Consider the following 23,601-nt stretch of genomic DNA (forward strand, 5'->3'; position numbering starts at 1 on the left):
TATGACCCCCTATGAGCAAGCACTTTGGCGACAGTGGGAAGGAAAAACTCCCTTTTAACAGGAAGAAACCTCCGGCAGAGCCAGGCTCAGGGAGGGGCGGGGTCATCTGCTGCGACCGGTTGGGGTGAGAGAAGGAAAACAGGATAAAGACATGCTGTGGAAGAGAGACAGAGGTTAATAACAGATATGATTCAATGCAGAGAGGTCTATTAACACATAGTGAGTGAGAAAGGTGACTGGAAAGGAAAAACTCAATGCATCATGGGAATCCCCGGCAGCCTACGTCTATTGCAGCATAACTAAGGGAGGATTCAGGGTCACCTGGTCCAGCCCTAACTATACAGTGGCTTGCAAAAGTATTCGGCCCCCTTGAACTTTTGTCACATTACAGCCACAAACATGAATCAGTTTTATTGGAATTCCAGGTGAAAGACCAATACAAAGTGGTGTACACGTGAGAAGTGGAACGAAAATCATACATGATTCCAAACATTTTTTACAAATAAATAACTGCAAAGTGGGGTGTGCATAATTATTCAGCCCCCTGAGTCAATACTTTGTAGAACCACCTTTTGCTGCAATTCCAGCTGCCAGTCTTTTAGGGTATGTCTCTACCAGCTTTGCACATCTACAGACTGAAATCTTTGCCCATTTTTCTTTGCAAAACAGCTCCAGCTCAGTCAGATTAGATGGACAGCGTTTGTGAACAGCAGTTTTCAGATCTTGCCACAGATTCTGGATTGGATTTAGATCTGGACTTTGACTGGGCCATTCTAACACATGGATATGTTTTGTTTTAAACCGTTCCATTGTTGCCCTGGCTTTATGTTTAGGGTGGTTGTCCTGCTGGAAGGTGAACCTCCGCCCCAGTCTCAAGTCTTTTGCAGACTCCAAGAGGTTTTCTTCCAAGATTGCCCTGTATTTGGCTCCATCCATCTTCCCATCAACTCTGACCAGCTTCCCTGTCCCTGCTGAAGAGAAGCACCCCCAGAGCATGATGCTGCCACCACCATATGTGACAGTGGGGATGGTGTGTTCAGAGTGATGTGCAGTGTTAGTTTTCCGCCACACATAGCGTTTTGCATTTTGGTCTCATCTGACCAGAGCACCTTCTTCCACATGTTTGCTGTGTCCCCCACATGGCTTGTGGCAAACTGCAAACGGGACTTCTTATGGTTTTCTGTTAACAATGGCTTTCTTCTTGCCACTCTTCCATAAAGGCCAACTTTGTGCAGTGCACGACTAATAGTTGTCCTATGTACAGATTCCCCCACCTGAGCTGTAGATCTCTGCAGCTCGTCCAGAGTCACCATGGGCCTCTTGGCTGCATTTCTGATCAGCGCTCTCCTTGTTCGGCCTGTGAGTTTAGGTGGACGGCCTTGTCTTGGTAGGTTTACAGTTGTGCCATACTCCTTCCATTTCTGAATGATGGCTTGAACAGTGCTCCGTGGGATGTTCAAGGCTTGGGAAATCTTTTTGTAGCCTAAGCCTGCTTTAAATTTCTCAATAACTTTATCCCTGACCTGTCTGGTGTGTTCTTTGGACTTCATGGTGTTGTTGCTCCCAATATTCTCTTAGACAACCTCTGAGGCCGTCACAGGGCAGCTGTATTTGCACTGACATTAGATTACACACAGGTGCACTCTATTTAGTCATTAGCACTCATCAGGCAATGTCTATGGGCAACTGACTGCACTCAGACCAAAGGGGGCTGAATAATTACGCACAGCCCACTTTGCAGTTATTTATTTGTAAAAAATGTTTGGAATCATGTATGATTTTCGTTCCACTTCTCACGTGTGCACCACTTTGTATTGGTCTTTCACCTGGAATTCCAATAACATTGATTCATGTTTGTGGCTGTAATGAAACAAAATGTGGAAAAGTTCAAGGGGGCCGAATACTTGTGCAAGCCACTGTATGCTTTAGCAAAAAGGAAAGTTTGAAGCCTAATCTTGAAAGTAGAGATAGTGTCTGTCTCCTGAATCCAAACTGGAAGCTGGTTCCACAGAAGAGGGGCCTGAAAACTGAAGGCTCTGCCTCCCATTCTACTTTTAAATACTCTAGGAACAACAAGTAGGCCTGCAGTGCGAGAGCGAAGTGCTCTAATAGGGTGATATGGTACTACAAGGTCATTAAGATAAGATGGGGCCTGATTATTTAAGACCTTGTATGTGAGGAGCAGGATTTTGAATTCAATTCTGGATTTAACAGGAAGCCAATGAAGGGAAGCCAAAACAGGAGAAATCTGCTCTCTCTTTCTAGTCCCTGTCAGGACTCTTGCTGCAGCAATTTCGATTAGCTGAAGGCTTTTCAGCGAGTTTTTAGGACATCCTGATAATAATGAATTACAGTAGTCCAGCCTGGAAGTAATAAATGCATGAACTAGTTTTTCAGCATCACTCTGAGACAGGATATTTCTAATTTTAGAGATGTTGCACAAATGGAAGAAAGCAGTCTTACATATTTGTTTAATATGTGCGTTGAAGGACATGTCCTGGTCAAAAATGACTCCAAGGTTCCTCACAGTGTTACTGGAGGCCAAGGTAATGCCATCCAGAGTAAGAATCTGCTTAGATACCATATTTCTAAGATTTTCAGGCCAAGTACAATAACCTCAGTTTGATCTGAATTAAGAAGCAGAAAGTTAGCCATCTGCATAGCAGTGAAAATGTATGCTATGTCTCCTAATGATGCTGCCTAGGGGAAGCATGTATAATGTAAACAGAACTGGTCCTAGCACTGAACCCTGTGGAACACCATAATTGACCTTAGTGTGTGAAGAGGACTCTCCATTTACATGTACAAATTGGAGTCTATTAGATAGATATGATACAAACCACTGCAGTGCAGTACCTGTAATGCCTACAGCATGTTCTAGTCGCTCTAATAGGATATCATGGTCAACAGTATCAAACGCTGCACTGAGGTCTAGCAGGACAAGCACAGAGATGAGTCCACTGTCAGAGGCCATAAGAAGATCATTTTTAAATGGTAAATGGCCTGTATTTATATACCGCTTTTACTTGGTCCCTAAGGACCCCAAAGCACTTTACACATCCAGTCATCCACCCATTCACACACACACACAGGTGATGGCAAGCTACGTTGTAGCCACAGCCACCCTGGGGTGCACTGACAGAGGCGAGGCTGCCGGACACTGGCGCCACCGGGCCCTCTGACTACCACCAGTAGGCAACGGGTGAAGTGTCTTGCCCAAGGACACAACGACCGAGACTGTCCAAGCCGGGGCTTGAACCGGCAACCTTCCGATTACAAGGCGAACTCCCAACTCTTGAGCCAACGATCGCCCGATCAATGTAACCTTCACTAAATAATAAGCCATTCCTCTGCATGAGCCTTCCTCATGATCTGTTTGCTGTTTGACAACAGAGATGAACCGTCAGTTTGTCTCAGATCAAAGTGGAATGAAAGTGATTGGTTGAACAGGTGTTCATGATCTGTGTTATCTGCATTTTCATCAGCGTAAGAGACTCAGCAGCAGCTTAGAGTAACAGTTATACATTTAATAAATCACCAAATTAATACACGCAAGAAACGATCAAACCTGTTCTGACAATTTGAGTTTGTATCACAGATAACGCCCACGGAGCTGTGCGACTGTTCACCACTACACTGAGATAAGTAGGCTATTACTGAAATACACGTGCTGTATCATAAACTATTATATAAATAGGGGGGTCCTATTAACATGTTTAGTTTTAAAGGACACCTTCCTGCCTTTAGTCTCATTCATGAGCAGTATTAGTTTTCTTCTAACATCCTGAAGTCTGCACGATGTGTTTCATAGTTTCTAACAAGCCTTTGACAGTTAAACATAACATGACCGAAAAAGCAAAAAAAAAAAAAACTAAAAAAAAACTATGCAGTTCTGAAACGTAACTTTAACCTCAGCCAAACCGATTTGCTCAGTTGTAAATAAAACAGCAAAGTAAACGTGACCCAACAGACAAAACCTGAGTGAATTAAGTCCAGTGTTTAACCACTGAGAGCTAAAACTCAGGTGAGGTTTCAAAGCTGTGTGCTGGTGATTGGACATCAGCCGCTGATAAAGTGGATTAGCCTATAAAATGCTCTGTAGGGAAACAAGCTCCAGCAGCTCTGCGTTCGGTAAAAAAAATAAATAAAAAAATTTACTTATCTTGTGCAGAAAAATGCGCCGACATTGCGTTATATCGAGCACCGGCTGCCCAGTTAAACTGTGACTATCACCAGGTAACGTGGGCGTGTTTCTTGAATTAGCAGCAGGTGTTAAACAGTTGACAGGTGAGGAGGAGGATACATGCAGGTAAACTGAGGGTCTGTTGAGCTGATCGCTGGTGTCGTGAGAAAAATGTCAGCTCGTTCTTTATGTTACAGAAGCACAGAGCCACAAGACCAGGCGGGAAGAGACGATCGTATGGTGCAAACGAGAATCTGCGAATGCAACATGTGGAACACGGAGAGTGGAATATGTAAACAAACCGGTTAACGTAACCCCCCCCCTAAAAAGTAACAAACAAACAAAAAAGCAGTTAAGCTGGAACACCGGGGCTGTGAGCTCGGTACACTCTGTCAGCTGTGAAGATTACGCCGCGACATTCACGGCTAAAACACTTGTTGGTGACAAAAAAAACGGGGTATTTTAAAACTTTACACCACCACCATTGCTGCCTGTGATTTAGAATTCATTCTGGGATACCTGGCTGCCCCAGGTCCACACAAGCAATCGATTATCTAGGATCGACCTGTCTTGACTTACTTTGCACGGCAACCAATCAAATGTTAGAGAAGCTGCATGGGCAGCGTTAACCCCGCCCACTTAGTTTGATGGGTGAGGCTGACAGATAAAATTATTTCAAGGAGTGAGATGAAGGGGACAAAAGTGCCAAAATGAATTAAATAAATAAATCATTAAATAATTAATTAAAACTGTCAATAATTATTTAAATGTGTTATTAATTAATTAAATATGTCAATAATTAATTAAATGTGTCAATAATTAATTAAATATGTCAATAATTAATTAAATGTGTCAATAATTAATTAATTACATGTGTCGTAAATATTTAAGTAATTGATTATTTCCGATTTTAATTAATTATTGCCACAATTAATGAATTATTTAATGGTGTATTTAATTAATTCATTAAGGCAGTCCTGGCGTTCCATAAAAGCTGTGGATTCAAACACTGTGATCAAATGAAACCTGTTTGTCAAAACTGAGCAAAGTGATCTGTCTTCAGTTTTCAGGATGCTCTCGTGCATTTTAAAGCTACCATGATTCCAACACTCACTGATAGTACAGTACGATGAGCTGTTCAGACTGTTACTGACGTTACGTTATGGTAATGTGCTAATGTCTTGCAGTTTACTGGCCTTCTTTCACCACATAGCATTCAAGCTGAATTTGACAGAGATGTGAGTAAGTATACAAACCTGTTTCCAAAGCAAGCTGAGAAACTGAATAAAATGTCATTGAAAAGTAGAATGCATGGATTTAAAACTTAAAGCAAATAAAGACAGCATAGCAAATATCAGAACTGAGAATTATAATAGCCTACAGAACACAGACTTCGGGAGCTGCTTTAAAATATTTTTTTTCAAACATATATATAATCTTTTTTAATTAGTGATTGGTGTGAACTGCAGGCAGACTCTTACTATACAGATAAAGTGATTTGATATTATCTTGCTGAAAAAGCCTGTGACGTGTGGCATCACAATTTAGTATAAATAGCTTTAAATCATTTGAACTTCGATGGGGTAATAAACCTGCTCATGTAGTGATTTCATATTCTGTTTTTTATGCAGTGGTATTAGAGGCAAATTCATGTTTTTGGACTTTTTGGCCCCTAAATTCTTGAACTATTCACCCGCAGAGCCTTACATAGAGCTGCCTGCTGCTTCCCATCATTAGTTGCGAAAGACTCGGGTTGTCTGGGGTACTTAACTGAACAATCTTACTAAGAAACCAAGAAAAGATCATCTCGATTGATTTTTAGCAGTCCATACCTGTATTACTAGGATCAAATTCAAACTAAAGATTGTTTGGTCTTAAATTAACAAAAAAACAATACAATTTCTCAGTTTCAATATCTCATGTGCTGTCTTTGTGGGAAAATAGAAATTTCCATCAATTAACTTGATGATTTGCAAGTTATACTGCTACTTACATCTTTGCACAGCTATTTTCAGAACAATTTTTTACACAACAGGTATAACAGCACATAAAAAATGCTAAACTTACATCCCTCAATCCTTTGGCATAATGTGGCAACAAGAAAAACTGTTTTACAAGCAGAGGGCAGAAGTTACTGTTCACAGAAACAAACATAAAGATTGCAACATGGTTTCATGGTTGTGCACTAGTAAATGCATTATTAAGCAAACACAGAATATTATCATGAAATAAGGTTGAAAGATCAGATAAAGGTATGTTGGTCAAAATAAGAGTTAGTAATTGTAAAATCATTATTGTATGGCCATCAACAGCCACAGCGATAAAGTAATCTTAACAGAAAATTCTTTTACTGGCAAAAACACTTGAAAGTGGTGACAGAATGCCAGACATCTTTATAATGAACAATCTGGTCGTTAAGACGTCATCAGCTGTTTCCGGGTCCAAACGCTGCTTCAGGTCCCAAAGTCAAATGAACACTGCAGCATCACTGAGAGTTAAAAACTGTCTACAAACTTTCAACATAAAACGATCAGCGTTGCTGCTTTACCAGGTGTAACAATTATGTTTAACATCCAGGCATCCATGAAAACAGAATTTATTAAATTTAATGGAGTTAGAAGTTAGCAGGAAGTTAGCTCGCTAGTTTCCACTGTTCCACACAGAGTCTAACGCAAAACTGCATTTGATTGGTTTCCTGTCTCAATCGTTTCAATTCCTAACTGAAATGGAATCAGACGTAATGCATGATAGTTTTGGGGGACAATGGAAGGTACATAATACTGAAACCAGAAAACTGATACTGGAGAGATTTGGCAGCCAAAGCTACTCTCTGGTCTTTACCACACAAATAAAGAACCTTGAGTTAACAGTTGTTGTGATTTTGTGCTAAAAGTCATGGCTCTCTGTTTTATCCTTGGATCACAGGAGAATAACAGTAAATCTTGTACATGCCTGTGCAGAGAAGAAGATTTTATTGGTATTCAAAACAAATCATCAGATATTTAAACTGGGAAAATGTACCAGTGAAAAAAATTGGTAATTTTTAATTTGATGGCAGCAACACTTCTCACAAAAGCTGGGACATTTTCTCACGGTGCACCCTCTCCTTTAACAGCAATCTTTAAATGTTATAATTTTCATCTTTACTCCTGAGAAACTCTCTAACATGCTCTTTTTTATACCCTGTCTTCTTAATGGCCTGATGTTTCTTATTAGCACCACTACTTTGTTCCACCTTGTTGTTTTTTGAGATGTGTTACTGTCAAAGTCAAAAGGTCCTAATATTTGTCAGGTCATAATAAAATGTCTCCATTTAACAAATAAACCTGATACATTTTGTTTGTTCTGTTTTTAATATAATACACGTTTTAAAACATTTGAACTTGAAGGCTCTTCACTGTCACTTGATGACCAGTTTGTCACATTAATAGCATTTTTGCTATCAGTCGAACACCTGTACTCTGTGACTCCAGTTTGTCTGCCTCAGCCCGGCTTCTGTTTCACTGCAGCTAACTATCTTCCTAACGGTCCCTCTGGTCCCTCATTGTTTTTGCTCTCTAGAATAATGATCCTAGGGCAGCTGGTGCCTCCATTAAGGATGTGCTTCATTTCAAGCCTGACTTTAGTTGTGCTGAAATTTACTGGTGAGCACATTACAAAGACTGCTGTACAGTTATCCAAAAGGCCATAGGGTCCTGTGGGAAATACACTTATCAGCCAACATTTCCCATCAGCCTTTTTCAGATCTGTCGTAGTCTAATCATTTAGTGAAAAACACAGAATAATCACATTAGTGCCCACTCTGATGTTGATGGTGCTACAGGAACAGGAGAGTTCAATAAGGGTTCGATCCTGTCAGTCTTGTCTCTGTGTTTCATTCTTTAGCATCCCTCTCTCCTCCTCTTACACTCACCCTAGTGTCTTCCATGTTAAATCTGTCATGTGTCCATGATTGCTACCTTCAGTCTCCTGAGCCCATCATGTCTCGGTGTCTCTCACTTTCTCTGCATCAAGCTTGTGTGTCTTAAGTCTGGGTCTCTGTTTGTTGTTTCCTGTGCTATTCTGATCCTCATTCCTTGTGTATTATGTTCAGTTTTGATTCAGTTTTTGCTTCCCCTGTCTCGTTATGTCCAATTTTGTGTCCCCCCTCCCCTGATGCCCTTTGTCACAGTGTCTGTGCACTTGCCCTTGTGTCTCCAGGTTTCAGCGGGCCTAGTTTCTATTTTTTCCGTTACTTTGTACTTGTGTCATCAGCCTCAAGAAAGCAGCTCATTGTCACCTAAGCTCGTTTCCTGCCTGCCAGTGTTGTCTGCACGTGGGTCCTCACTGCATGCATCACTGAGTCTGCACGTCTTGCAGAATTTTGACAGCTGTGTACACAGACTGAAATTCACATTTCATTTATAAATTTTCTAGGAAAGTTATTTCCAAGCCTTCAGTAATCTGAGTAATAACAGTCAAGTTAAAAAGGGTACCTCTCATCACAGGACACTGATGGATCCTGCTTCCTGTAAAGAACGCCAAGTTAGAACTGGATATATAAAAATGAAAAGGTATGCCCATCCCCCTAAAGTCATTCTTTTAATTTAACAGCCACACTCGCATGAATGGCTTTCACACTAACGCTCAAGGATGTTAGAGCCACAACACAAAGACTAAGTGAAAACTGGAGCCTCTGAGACTCAATAATAAAAATCACTGTGTGGAAATATGAGTAATTTCTGTGTCTGTGTGACTCAGTCAATGCCAGACAGCCCGCCAACATTACATCATTTGTTCTTAAACTGGGTTTAAGTGCTTGCAATCCATCATAAGCCTTTTTATGTAACACAAAACTCACCTGTTTCATCTGTATAGTTTGTTACCAGAGTATACCGTCCATGTAGACAAATGAATTATTATAATTTATGAGCCTGTTGTTATATAAGATGTGTGCCAGCTCTGAGAAACCTATGATGTGAAAGAGTATGGGTAATATTCCATGTGGCTTTTAAATGTGGGACATGGTTGCATGTTGCCAGCTGAGCCAGCTTTGCACAGAGAGCATCTGCAAACCACACACTCGTGCTCGGTGCTTGAGCCTTGGATATATCTCGAGCTTGAGCTCTGTCACCTTCTGTCTCCAAGGGTCATCTAGTCAGAACAGGTTAGGTCCCACAGTGGGAAATGTTTGCTGCATACAGAGGATAAATTGGGGGTCGTACCAAGGCCCAGTATAAAATAAATGAGGATTATTTTGAATTGTGAATCATGCAGATATATAAGTACACATATAAGAGAAACTGATCTGAAAATGAGCAGAATACGACCTGTTTAAGTATGTTTCAATTCAGAGTCTGTGTGGCCAAACTTGGACGTTTCTCTATTTCTTTGGCATTATGAGTATGACTCGTAATCATCTGGATGGGACATCTGAGATTGTTCCATCCAATTCTTGAATCAGCCCTGCACACATGCAGCTACATAAAAAGCAACAATTAAAAAAAAATCACAAAAAAGTCAAAAGCATTTGTCTGCTTTCTGATTTTCTTGGTTTTCTTAGTTTTTGCATATTTCTCACACTAAACTGTATCAGATCATTCAAAACATATTAATACTACACAAAGATAACCTGAGTAAATACAAAAAATACAGTTTTTCGTTGATAATATAATTTATGAAGTAAACTCTAACAAGTGGTTGTTCCACCCGTGGCAGCAAGAACTGCCAATGAGTCTTTCACGTCACTGTGGAGACATTTTGATCCAGTGTTCTGTGCAGAATTGGACAATTTGTGAACACATCACATAAACATCTCAATCTGATTTTAGTGTGGACTCCAAAATCACATATATATATTTTTTTCAGACATTTAGAGGCAGACTTGTGTTTATTGATCACTGTCCTGCTGCATAACCCAAGTGAGTTTGAGTTTGAGGGGATGAATTGATGACCCGATATTCTTATTCAAGATATTCTGGTCGAGACCAGAAGTCATGGTTCCATTAATTACGACAAGTCGTTCCTGAAGCAGCAAAGCAGCTCCAGGCCATCACACTACCACCACCATTTCTGACTGATATCATGGTAAATGGTAAATGGCCTGTATTTGTATAGCGCTTTACTAGTCCCTAAGGACCCCAAAGCGCTTTACACATCCAGTCATCCACACATTTACACACTGGTGATGACAAGCTACATTGTAGCCACAGCCACCCTGGGGCGCACTGACAGAGGCGAGGCTGTTGCTGTCGTTAGTTTAATGCTAGATCTAAAGGACATGAACTCTGGAAAAACTTCAACTTTTGACCAGAGAGTGTTTTTCCAATAGTCTTGGGCATCATCGTGTTTCAGGAAGTGTGAGAATACCCTGTGTGTCCTTTTGGGTGCAGCAGTGGTTTTCACTTTGAACATTAACACGAAGAAACGAGTGGTTAAAGTTTTAAAAACAAGCCATCTTCTGTCAGTAGGGAGGGTGATGTTACATGTGGTTGGTTGCAGTTCCATAGTTGTAGGGCCCAAAGAAGCCATTGTATTATTATTAACCCACATATGTGGATTATTAACCCACATATGTGGGTTAATAATCCACATATGGCATCCACATATGCGGACATCACATTTCGGGTTGTCTAGACCAAAATACTCAATTTTGCTCTATAAGGGCCTGATATCCACTTACTAGGACATTGTACTGCCACTGCTCTATCCAAATTTAAAATGAATCTAATTTTTCTCAGAAACACAAATCTGGTTAAAAGAAATTCTGGTCATTCTTTGTTTTTACACTCATCAGGTCCCAATCAGCCCAAATAGCAAAGAGAAATTAAAAATGCATGCCATGAGTTGGGAGGTTAATGGTGAACCCCTGCACATCTGTAAGGTTTATATTGTTGGATTGATATTTACTCCCTCGTGCACGAGTAACACAAAGAGCTCTGGTGACTTGCATCTTGCTTTTGCTGTTGTAGTACAATTGTCTCGTTCCAGCGAGGTGTTTGTCCTAGACAGACCTATCAACACCTGCACGCTTTTATGTGTCAGAGTTTCAGCTCACATTTCTTAGTTCAGTTTCGAAAAGCAAACCCACTGGGTAGAGAATCGCACAACAAACCCGCCATCAGCACAACGTTTATCCTGCTCTAACCTCACTACAATAAGGCATTTGTCACTTAACAACTAATGTAAAAGAAAATTGTATGAATGACTGATGAACTTCTACTAGTGAAGAAAAATGTTTTTATTTGAACATGGTGAAGACATAAATAAGACAATATGAAGAATAAAGCTGGTGCTGTGTTTGTTTATTGGCCTGTCTTTTTTCATTTCAGGTGTCATGTGACACAGAAGATATATATAGATATGTGTGTGTGTGCGTGTGCGTGCGTGTGCGTGCGTGCGTGTGTGTGTGTGTGTGTGTGTGTGTGTTCTGGTTTGCCCATATTCACTTTTTCAGTCACAATCTTTATAGCGTTTACAGTCGTCCTCCTCTCAAACCAAAACAGGACATTAAACCAAATAGAACAACACCCAGTTATTGGAAAAGCAGCCAAAAAACACAAACTGTGTTCCTGCAGCAGCTGTCAGCTCAGACAGCCAAATTATAGCGTTTAAAATCACATCATACATCAACACATATGTGACCCTGTGTTGGCGACAAAACAATAACCACTACAGGCAGCATTACATCTGCTTGTTTGCTTATGTGGTGGTGCGGGGCTTCACCTCTAAATATTAAATTCTCTTTTATGGAATTACTTTCATGTCATAGAAAATACATAATCCGAGCCCATAATTTTACAGCTGCATGTAAATTCACCAAGCCATGCACACAGAGAAGCATTCAGCCATGCCACAGTGCCTCCTTTGCTCGCGCTGCACAAATTTCACGCTTACTCGGGTAATGTTGATAAATGGTTTTGTCCAACAACTCAAGACTTTGCTGACTTTGTCCTTTTGATGCAACGTTAAGATGGTTACTGTGAGCTTTGTTACCTGTTGTTCAACAAAGTTTATGAATCAGCAATGACTTTTCAGATATTTCAGATATACAAATATATACACTGATGGTGTAAGTTAACTACTCAAATGCTAGAACCATTTTCATGCAGCAAGATAATTAACTAGCATTTGGTTAGTGTTAAAATAAACTTTGTTATCAAGTCTGGTTTGCTTCCATGACTCACATTTAAAAAATTAAATTATGACACATCTTTAAAAAAGAAGCGTTTGGCCATGTTTCAGTCAAAATACAAGGCTCCTTTGTTTAGTCATAAATATGACTTCAGTATAATGTAGACATGGCTTGTTAATCGTGTTTTTTTTTCTCAACAGGGCGTTCTTAGAAATCAGAGTATTTCAAGAATGTGGGGAAGGCTGTAATGTTAATGTTCACCCAGAAATAGTATAGGCCTTAAGAGTCTCTGGCAAATGAGAATATCATGTTTGAAGCATGCTGGGTGTTTACTGCACCAGCCACAATCATTTGCTCCACAGATTAGAGTTGCTAATTATGTTTCCTCCTGTTGGGTTAAAAAGGAAAAAAAATGTGCCTTTGAAGCAGGGCTGGGTATCCTCACTGATTTCTATAATCAATTCGATTTGATTCAATTTTGACTCCGACACTCAGCTTTTATAAAGGCTGACCCTGTGCATGCATACAAGGTTTAATTCAGCAATTTCCTGAGAAAAACGAGAGAGCAAATATTGGAATGCTTTGGGACTAACAGAGTAATAAAGAATTTATAAACTCCTTCACAAAGTTAGGTTCCAAATTAAGGATAATTTGGTAATGAAACACTGAACACTCGCAGATAAGTAATTGTGTAATTGTGTGAACCTCTTGTGTTTCTGTGAAGTTAAAAAGAGGGTGTGGTTTGTGGATCAGCTGCAGTGGAGGGGTGGAGCAGAGGCCTCTGGAGCAGTACAGAGGGAATCTGGCTGGCTCGGCTGCAGGTCATCAGCTAAGCATAACTCCCCAGTTTCATCTCAGTAAGGCACTGGGACCAGTGGTGTGTGGGAGGAGGAGGGCACTGGGACCAGTGGTGTGTGGGAGGAGGAGCAGAGCTGTGGCTGAAAGTGGGAAGCTGTAAGGGAGTGACTGCAAGCTGGCAAACAGAAGTACATCACAGAGAGTCGGTGTCCATGCGATGCACCGCACAGTAGCATCATGAGTTACATTAATGCCCAACGCTTCCCAATACACGACCCACAGGCAGTCCAACCGGTGCACTTACTGGCACAGATGGAGATGCTGCAGGTCCAGGCCAAGTGACACATGGAGGTACTGGAAAGCCCAGGAGCACAGTCTGGGCCCTCAGCACAACCGCCATCGTTCATCTCACCATCCAGCACGCTGCACAGGATGGGCGAGGCTGGCCCGCAGTCCTTTCTGGTCACGTTCCAGGCTACAGTGGAGGAATGTCGATGACTGGAGGAGGAATGGACATTCAGCCGTGCAGCGGCGGCTCCAGGTTGCTTTGCACAGTGTTGGTGAGTTAATTTTGCTTTTTCATCTTCAATACATTTGTTTCTTGGGGCTGATTCTTCACTAACAGTTTTTCCTGTGTCTCATGACAGTCACTGACCCTTCCAACTAATGACAAGCAGATAAATGAACATTAATATGTAACATAAATCCCATAAAAACAGAGTTTATCTATATGTGCTTTTGCTACTAGATCATCTTTACATTTCTCATTCATCATATTAATTAGATTTAATTAGAAACACAGATAACAATCCCTCTCCTCTCACAGTTCCACTCCTGGAGGATCTCTATATAAATATCCCATCGGGGTCAAACACGCTAGGTCCCCTAACTTTCAGCAGCTGTTGAAAAGATAAAGTTGTGGTATGTCAGTGGTTAGAAATACCATTATTACTTTAGGATTAGTTTAACACAAAGTCAGGGCTGACCCGGGACCATTGCTGTGAGTCACAGTGCGCAGCATAAAGGTCCTTTCACAGCACAGCATGTGCTGCTAATGCTAACTGCTAACTAAGAGCCAAGGATCCAGAATTTGTTGCGCTGGCTGCTGAGCTCTGTGGGTTTTTGCGGCAGCTCTACCTGTACTAGATGCACCTGCTCCTTGTCGTTTCTATCTCTGACTTTATGTCCTCTACAAGAGTTTGTGTTGTTTTATCTTCAAATCTTCAATAAAAACATGAAAAACATGTATCGCTAATTCATAACGAAGAAAGCTTTGTAATTATCCCCACTAATGAAGACTGTGTCATTTATACAACACTGCTTTCCCCTGAGGTCGCAGCGCTGTTGAAAAGGCTCTGGAGTAGCCCATACTGGAAGGTCTCTGTATAAGCATGTAAACCTGTGACACAAAAATCATGGAACTCGGACACGTACAGCTGTTTTCCTTTGTGGTGATGAAGGAAAACGCTGGGCTGGCACATAAAGGGGCATTTATTCTTCCAGGAACTGAAGCTCTGTAAGGCACCCCTCCAACAGTCGAACCCATCTGTTCTCTGATTGGATTGTTAAATTTGTGATTGACATGACATTGACCAATCAGCAGAATGGAAGAAAAATCATGTCAAAATTTGTACTTGTAAGTTGAGAGTCACAGACAGCCAGGGAACCTGAGCGCAGAGTTTTGCACGTAGTTTCTTGCTTTGCACCTGTAAGCAGGCCTTAACAAAAAAAATTGTAATTCATGTAAATATTTTTTACAAACACAAATTTTTTTTACACACAAGCAAATTCTCATCTACAGATGCACAAACATAAAATGTTCACAGATTTTGGTTTACAAGGTTACAAAACTCAGTTCACAAATACGCATTTGGTTTACAAGTACAAAATATTTATGACCACAATTTGAGCCCATAGCATTCTGTAAATAAAAGCTTGTAAATAGTGCATCGTCTGCATTTGGGTCCAACGCAACCAGAACATGGAGTTCGTGACAGTAACCAATTAAATGAATAAAAAATATTATCTTCATAAGAAATGTATTCTTAAGGCAGGCCTCTCACTGAGTCTGAGACCTTGGAGGCTGTGTGAGAAGGATGGGAGGGGGAAGTGAGCGTCAGGAGGCCGTCAGTCTCAAAGAATCTCTGACTTTAACATGTGTGTGTTTACGAAAGAAATTACATAGAGCATATTGTGATTGATAAACAAAGTTGTGACGAGAAAAAGTATTCCTATTCAACTGGGTTAAAGATTTTATTGCTTGTTTTTAAGCCTCTTAATGGACGCGCTCCCATCTTTTAACAAGAAATGCTCCAAGCAGAACTCTGAGGTCAGCTGATTGTTGTTTCCGATTGTTCCTAGAAGCAGACTGTGCTCATAAATAAATTGATTGATTGATGATATGAATGAGATTGAGCTGATGAAAATCAGGTTGGTGGAGTTAATGATGGATCATGTTAAAGTACAACATAGAAAAGGAGAAAATCTAATGAAGTGATTTTTGATGTTTGAGCACAGCTTTAAATCGTGTATGTGAAAGGTCACAGAGAGAGAGAGAGAAGCAACAATGTATGACCTGATGTAGATGTCATAATCATGTGACATGTGCATCAAAGAGAGGGAGGAGAGAGAGGAGGAGCATGTGGGCAAGTGAGTATAAGAGAGGGCTCCTGGGAGCATTTGGGCTTCTTCCCATTGTCTCCTGCAAGATGAGCAGATTGGAGCTGAGAGCTCAAATTTCAGCAGAGACACCAGAGGGATCGAGCGCTACCTGTGCACTTACAACTTTTAACCCTGGTCATTTTTGTTGCGTTCAATTATAAATTTAAGAGGATTTGGATTTCCATTGTTTTCCCAGAGGATGGAATTTTCAGTTGATGCTGCTTTCCTGTAGGACTGTATCTGCATGGAACACAGATTATTGCGTCTAGAGTAGGTAACAACTACTAGAACAGTGCATAAGGAAGAAAATGAGGAAAACCATAGGGCCCCTATAAAAATGAAAAATGCACTATTAAAAATAAAAAACAAAAGATGCATTCAGGTATGGTTTCATACAATGACACGAACAGTTCAACATTTTTCCAATAATTCAATGCACTTCTGCACTGATTATCCATAAAACAAAAGGAGTAATATATCTCCTCCTTTCCTGTATTAATGTCTTATTTTATGTGTCAGTGCAGATGAAGAGCTTATAAGGGTAAAATAGTAATTTCTGAGTAAAATACATGTACATCATGTACAACATCAGGTGCTGCACAGCCTGCCCAAATCACTTCACACTACAAACAACTTTGTTTAAATTATGTAAGAGGAGGAAAAAAGAGGCAGAACGATCCCCAGCTACAGTTTTCCACTTCATTAAAATTTTGTAGTGAGCTCCTAACAAAGACTAAACCAAAATTTCTGATCTCATCATCCACTGAACATAGAACTGATGTAGACTGATGTGGAAGACGACTGTCTGCAGTTTTTTAAATTTTTCTGCAGGGAACTAGGAAAACTGCTCTTTAATGGAGTTTTTTCCCACACTGTATGTCTTTCCCTTAGACTGCTGTATAAATGAATGCCAGATTAACTTTAGGACTAACTCTGCATCCATCTCTTACACACTCACTCGTTATGCCATTCCACCTGAACACAGAGCTTTCAACAGTGTGGCAGCTCCTTCCCACGAGGCGTTCAGATGTTAATGTCATTTGCTAACTTAGCATTCAATGAATCAATTACACATACAGCTTCTGCTGCTAATGTGGAATATATAATAGTCAGGTGGCAAACCTCTGTGTATACGTCTATGAATGCATACTCCTGCAGACCACAGTTGGATTGAGACACAAGTTTTCAGGACCTGAATAATAATCAGAACCCATCTTATCTTAAAGACCTCAAAGTCCTATAATACCCCAATAGAGCACTTCACTCTCAGACAGCTGGACTACTGTAATTCTTTATTATCAGGATGTCCTAAAAACTCCCTGAAAAGCCTTCAGTTAATCCAAAATGCTGCAGCAAGAGTCCTGACAGGGACAAGAAAGAGAGAGTAGATTTCTCCTGTATTGGCTTCCCTTCATTGGCTTCCTGTTAAATACAGAATCAAATTTAATATCCTTCTCATTGCATATGAGGTCTTGAATAATTGGGCTGTACTTTATCTTAAGGATCTAATTCAATTCAATTTAATTGAATTGAATTTATTTGTATAGCACCAATACACAACAACAGTTGCATCAAGGTGCTTTATAAAATAAGGTAGACCCTACAATAATACAACAATCACATGACCTCCTATAAGCAAGTACTTTGGCGAAAGTGGGAAGGGAAAACGGGGTGGCTATGTGTATAATATGTGCGTTGAAGGACATGTCCTGGTCAAAAATGACTCCAAGGTTCCTCACAGTGTTACTGGAGGCCAAGGTAATGCCATCCAGGGTAAGAATCTGGTTAGATACCATATTTCTAAGATTTTCAGGGCCGAGTACAATAACCTCAGTTTGATCTGAATTAAGAAGCAGAAAGTTAGCGGCCATCCAGGTCTTTATGTCTTTAAGACATTCCTGCAGTTTAACTAATTGGTGTGTGTTACCTGGCTTCATGGACAGATAGAGCTGGGTGTCATCTGCATAGCAGTGAAAATGTATGCTATGTCTTCTAATGATGCTGCCTAAGGGAAGCATGTATAATGTAAATAGAATTGGTCCTAGCACTGAACCCTGTGGAACACCATAATTGACCTTAGTGTGTGAAGAGGACTCTCCATTTACATGTACAAATTGGAGTCTATTAGATAGATATGATACAAACCACTGCAGTGCAGTACCTGTAATACCTACAGCATGTTCTAATCGCTCTAATAGATTATTATGATCAACAGTATCGAACGCTGCACTGAGGTCTAGCAGGACAAGCACAGAGATGAGTCCACTGTCAGAGGCCATAAGAAGATCATTTGTAACCTTCACTAAAGCTGTTTCTGTGCTGTGCTGAGCTCTGAAACCTGACTGAAACGCTTCAAATAAGCCATTCCTCTGCAGATGATCAGTTAGCTGTTTGACAACTACTCTTTCAAGGATGTTTGATATGAAAGGAAGGTTGGAGATTGGCCTATAATTAGCTAAGACAGCTGGGTCTAGAGATGCTTTTTAAGTAAAGGTTTAACTACAGCCAGCTTGAAGGCCTGTGGTACATAGCCGATTATTAGAGATAGGTTGATCATATTTAAGATTGAAGCATTAATTAATGGCAGGACTTCTTTGAGCAGTTTTGTAGGAATGGGGTCTAAAAGACACGTTGATGGTTTGGAGGAAGTAATTATTGAAGTTAACTCAGAAAGATCAATTGGAGAAAATGAGTCTAACTTAACATCAATGGTACTAAAAGTAGCTGCAGATAATATTACATCTGTGGGATGATTATTGGTAATTTTTTCTCTAATGATAAAAATGTTATTTGTGAAGAAGTTCATGAAGTCATTACTAGTTAACGTTAAAGGGATGGTTGGCTCAGTAGAGCTCTGACTGTTTGTCAGCCTGGCTACAGTGCTGAAGAGAAACCTGGGGTTGTTCTTATTTTCTTCAATCAGTGACGAATAGTAAGATGTTCTGGCTTTGCGGAGGGCTTTCTTATAAAGCAGCAAACTATTTCTCCAGGCTAAATGATGATCCTCTAAATTTGTGACACGCCATTTCCTCTCCAGCTTACGAGTTATCTGCTTTAGGCTACGTGTTTGAGAATTATACCACGGAGTCAGGGACTTTGGATTTGAGGCCTTAGTTTTCACAGGAGCTACAGTATCCAGAGTCGTACGTAGTGAGGAGGTAAAATTATTAACAAGATAATCGACCTCTGTTGGAGTAGCGTTCAGATAGCTGCTCTGTGTTGGTACAGGGCATTGAAGATGATAAGGAAGTTATCATCTTCATAAGTTTTCAGGAAACACTGTTAAATGTTCAGTTTCTATGCCATATGTTAAAACAAGATCTAGAGTGTGATTAAAGTGGTGGGTGGGTTCTTTTACATTTTGAGAGAAGCCAATTGAGTCTAATAACAGATTAAATGCCATGTTGAGGCTGTCATTTTTAGCATCTACATGGATGTTAAAATCACCCACAATAATTATTTTATCTGAGCTGAGCACTAAATCAGATAAAAATTCGGAGAAATCAGACATAGTAAGATGTCACTCCAAAGGATTACTTCGCTCATGCTGCAGGCTTACTTGTGGTCCCTAGGACATGAGATCCAAAGCCTTCAGCTTTCAGGCCCCTCTTCTGTGGTACCAACATCTCCAAGATGGCGCGGGCTCTTGACACCAAAACAATAGTGAGCAGCTGCACGGTGGATTTCGAGCAGAAATGTCCTCGGCTTCTCACAGACAGTTTGCAAAATTGACAAAGCTGATGTTCCAGTTCATAAGTTTAACCTGGTTTCAAACAAGTTCATTAATTAAACAAAATAAACCAGTTAAAGAAAAACAGGAAAATGTAAAATAACAACAAAGAATACATCAAATTGGATTGACTAAATCAATAGGCTGACACATAATAAATCGTATTTGTTTTGTTGATAGCAACAATGTTGATATTGAATATATAAAAAATTACAGCGTAAAATAAATTTCCTGCACCTGTCATAGATGTCAACATGACGTCCAACAAAATTACCCAGTCCAAAGGTCAAATGTTGAGTTGGGTCATGGTTGGACGTCCAAATTGTGGACCTAGTCTGGACGTCGTATAGACATCTAGAATTGTTCATGAAGCAACAGACCCAATACAGACATGATGTGCATGTTTAACGTCCAGTGTTTAGTGGGATATTACTAAATCACACAAATCCAATACTGTCCTGGTTCTGATACATGTCTCTACTGTCAGGCCAGGGCTGAATTCATTATGCAGCTATCACTGAAGCAAAATGAGGAGTGAGAGCGATCACCCTGACTGCCAAATGCAGGAGGTCTTGGCTCTCCTGGTCAAAGACCAGCCAGTTGTCCTTTGAGGGTGCAGATGTAGTTTTCTGTGACATAGTGGATGATGGAGTCGACAAATACGTCACCATCAGTGTTAATTTTCTTTATTAATTACTAATGTTTGGTGCATTTACTCTGCTGTGTAACTTTATTACTGTGTTATCTGCTTCATATAGACTGCTGGAACAAACCAGGAACACAAAGACGCCAGTGATCCAGAAGAATCTGCTAATACAGAGAATATTCTTCCACCTGTATGAAAACCACATGAAGTGCCCTGTGGAGGTTTATCTCTCTAGTTCAGGTGACACAATGCCACCAGCTAATCTGAACAGAATAACACAGTCTGTGCTAACGTGCTTACATTCAGGAGACTGTTCCACAGAGTCCCACAGAAATACTCATGAATAATTTACTGTGATAGTTAGATCTATTTAAGAGACTATATTTTCTATTTTGCAGTTGAGTGATGAGGGTTTTGTGTACATGTTTTGTTTGTTATTACAATATTCAGAACTCTGTATTGGGTGAACAACTGCATTCTGGGAAATGAAAGATAGGAGAGCTTGATCGCATCATGTGTGCTTCGTGTTGTTTCTTTGTTTTATTCTTGTCACTCAGACTAAATCATCTCTCTACAGTAGTGTAAAGTCTGGTCCTGTCACTTCCCTGACGTAACAGTCATCTGGGCTGATTCTACATAGATAACACTGAAACAGATAAATATGTAGTATCTCATTACAATAGAAGCATTACTCACAATATAAAAAGTGTTTGAAATTGTGTATTTAAGGTCACTGAGGTGAGAATTGAGCTGACCCAAAACGTAAAACAGTTGCATTACATTTTACCTCTGGACTCCTGAACTGTACTGAACCCAGATGTTAAAAAAAAGAACAATTTCAAATAAAATTCTCCCAAACGCGACATAGCTAACCCAAACAGCTCCAGGAAACCAAAACAAACACCAGCAGCAGCATGATGCATCATCATCATGATAAATTTCATTTAATAAACAATTCATGATGAGATACATGGTGGATATAACATTACTTCTAGTAACAATAATAACATCCTCTTCCAGCTTGTCCAAGGTGTTCCCACAGGCCAACCGAGACATATAATGATCTAAATAATAATGTTATTTAATTATTAGATTAGATTATTATTAATCTAATCTAATAATGTGAAGAAAAAGTCATATTTCCCACCCTCTTTTATTTGATTTCAGGAAAAAAACAAAAACAAAACAGAGGCTTCTTCAGTAAACCAGTTTTGTAAAAGTCAACATCGCAGCAGGACGCTTCAAGCTTCTGTAGAACATCCAGCAAGTAAAACTGATTACTTTGTGTGAAAAAAATGAGAGAACTGCACCATAACTGTGTTAGATATATATATCTGTGTGTGTTATAATTCTGAAACACAACACTGAACTGGGTTTGGGTTTGGGGTGGGTTGGGTTGGGGGCATCTTCAGAGCATCTTTAATACTGCCATTGTGCCATATGTCCCAGCATCCATTTGAATTTATATTCATCTTCAGTCGTCATCATTTTGCATCATCCATCATTCCATTAACACATTATCTTCTTCATCTGTCACTTCTCCTTTCATCCAACCATTATTAGAACTTCTTTCTGCTAACTCAGTCTCCAAAGACTAACCTTCGTCCATTTCTCCCCCACTCTATCTCTGCCATCATCTCATCAGTGGGCTTGAGACTGATGTAATATTAAACCTCTCTACATCCAATAAAGCTTTGCAGTTACCAGCTGTAATCATCTCCTTCTCTGCCTCTTTGCTTCTTACAGAAGTCAAACTGATCAACACGCCATCAGAAAAACACATAAAAGGTGGAAAAGACCTTTGACCTTTGTCACAGTAGTAAAAGTGACCTGCACAGCACAGTGTGGCCTTCACTGCGTACTGCCATCTAAAACTGAGCTCAGTGTCACTGCTGTCTGTTTTTAAACCACAGTGTTACTTGGTGTCAGTGATCAGTGCTGATTAGCGTGAGGCTAGAGTAATGTTTGGACTGTTTCTTTGTGTCATGATGGGCTCACACTGTGTATTCACTCTGGGCTGACAGTCAGCATATGGTTATATTATATGTGTATTTGCTAAGCCTTCTGCTCTCCAGCTGCAAGCAAACATTTCATTTTTGGGTCCCAAATTTTTGTGAAATTATTTGATTTTTCTTTCAAACTGATTTAAAAAAAACTCGAGCCTCAAACGTTAAAGTGTGTATGTCTTTATATTCAGATAATTCATAATTCAGAGGATGAATATAACTGAAAAAAGACCTTTACACAACCAAAGAGAGAACCAAAAGGCAAGCTTCCACCTAACCTCATGCTGAAGCTCAGCAGGCTGAAGATATAATGAGCAAGCGATGGATTCATCAGAAATGTATAAATCTCCATTTATCTGCACATTTTCTCGCTGCCCCTCTCAGTTTTAGGTCATTACTAGATTGGAGGCATGAATAGACTGTACACATCTGAAGTGCTGACACTGATAAATGAACATGAATGGTAACACATGAAAAAGAACTGCAGCCAACCAAAATCTTCCACAGCATCAGCCAGTTTTCTAATGTTAACAATCAAACATAATAATTAGACATCCCATCCATCATGTTAACATTTAAGCACACTGATAATTCAACTTTTTATTTTGCCACACAACCCCAGCAAACCAGTCCAACCAATTAAATAGTAGCCAAATGCTTCAAATCAATCATCTGACTGCTTGCATAAAAGGAGCAGCAAACAGAACCAGGAGCAGAAAAGAGGAGCAAAGGCTTACTTACTGAATCTCTGAGGCTCCAGCTCCATGCTGCCTGCTGCCGTGGCACTGAGACAACTGACACCAAAACAGACAGAGAGCTCTACGTAGCTCCCTCACTCACTCGCTCGCTCGCTCTCCCTTTGTGTGTCTGTTGTGGTCAATGACTTCTGCCATGATAGCACAAAGCTCATTTTTCTCTCTTTTTCATTTTGCGTCCCTGACTGCATTGAGGCTTCTTCACAGCTCTCCTTACTCCCCATCACCGCCCTACATCTCTCTGTACTCTTCTTCTTTTTCTCATCTCTCTCCAGCCTTGGTTGCTATGCTCACTAGCTGTGTGTAAAGTCTGCCTACTCCCATATTACAAGCGGCAGACAGAAGAAGAGTTAATACAACATTCCAGTTGTTATGTGCAATGTTTAACTAATTTATTAGACCACCTTTAAACAGTTTGTAATACATTTATTAGACCTTCTGTCATAACAACAAGAAAACACAGCTACCTACTCTCAGTGGATGCTGTGCTGTAGTAACACAAGATGACTCTTGAGAGGATTGACTACGGCGATGAGCCACTGATTACAAATATTTCACTCATTAGTTCTCTCCTTTAATTTCTAGAAAGCCTTAAAGGAACAGAATTTCAATAAGGAAAGATCATTGGAAGGAACTGCACATGATTTATTGATATACAGAATTCAGTTATGCTGTCTGGTGATTACATTCTGATCCAGTCTCCTGTCAA

General features: G+C 40.1%; 1 protein-coding gene across 1 annotated transcript in view; it reads right to left on the reverse strand.

Moving 5' to 3' along the window:
* plch2a (phospholipase C, eta 2a) overlaps positions 1 to 23,143 on the reverse strand; it is a 166,258-nt gene extending 143,115 nt beyond the window's left edge. Inside the window, exon 1 of the mRNA XM_025901547.1 lies at positions 22,879 to 23,143. Within this exon, the coding sequence (XP_025757332.1) occupies positions 22,879 to 22,903 (25 nt within the window). The 5' untranslated portion in view covers positions 22,904 to 23,143. The remainder of the gene's footprint in view (positions 1 to 22,878) is intronic.
* Between the last annotated feature and the right edge of the window lie 458 nt (positions 23,144 to 23,601).

The sequence above is a fragment of the Oreochromis niloticus genome, linkage group LG20 (genome assembly GCF_001858045.2).
Source record: "Oreochromis niloticus isolate F11D_XX linkage group LG20, O_niloticus_UMD_NMBU, whole genome shotgun sequence".
Lineage (NCBI taxonomy): Eukaryota > Metazoa > Chordata > Actinopteri > Cichliformes > Cichlidae > Oreochromis > Oreochromis niloticus.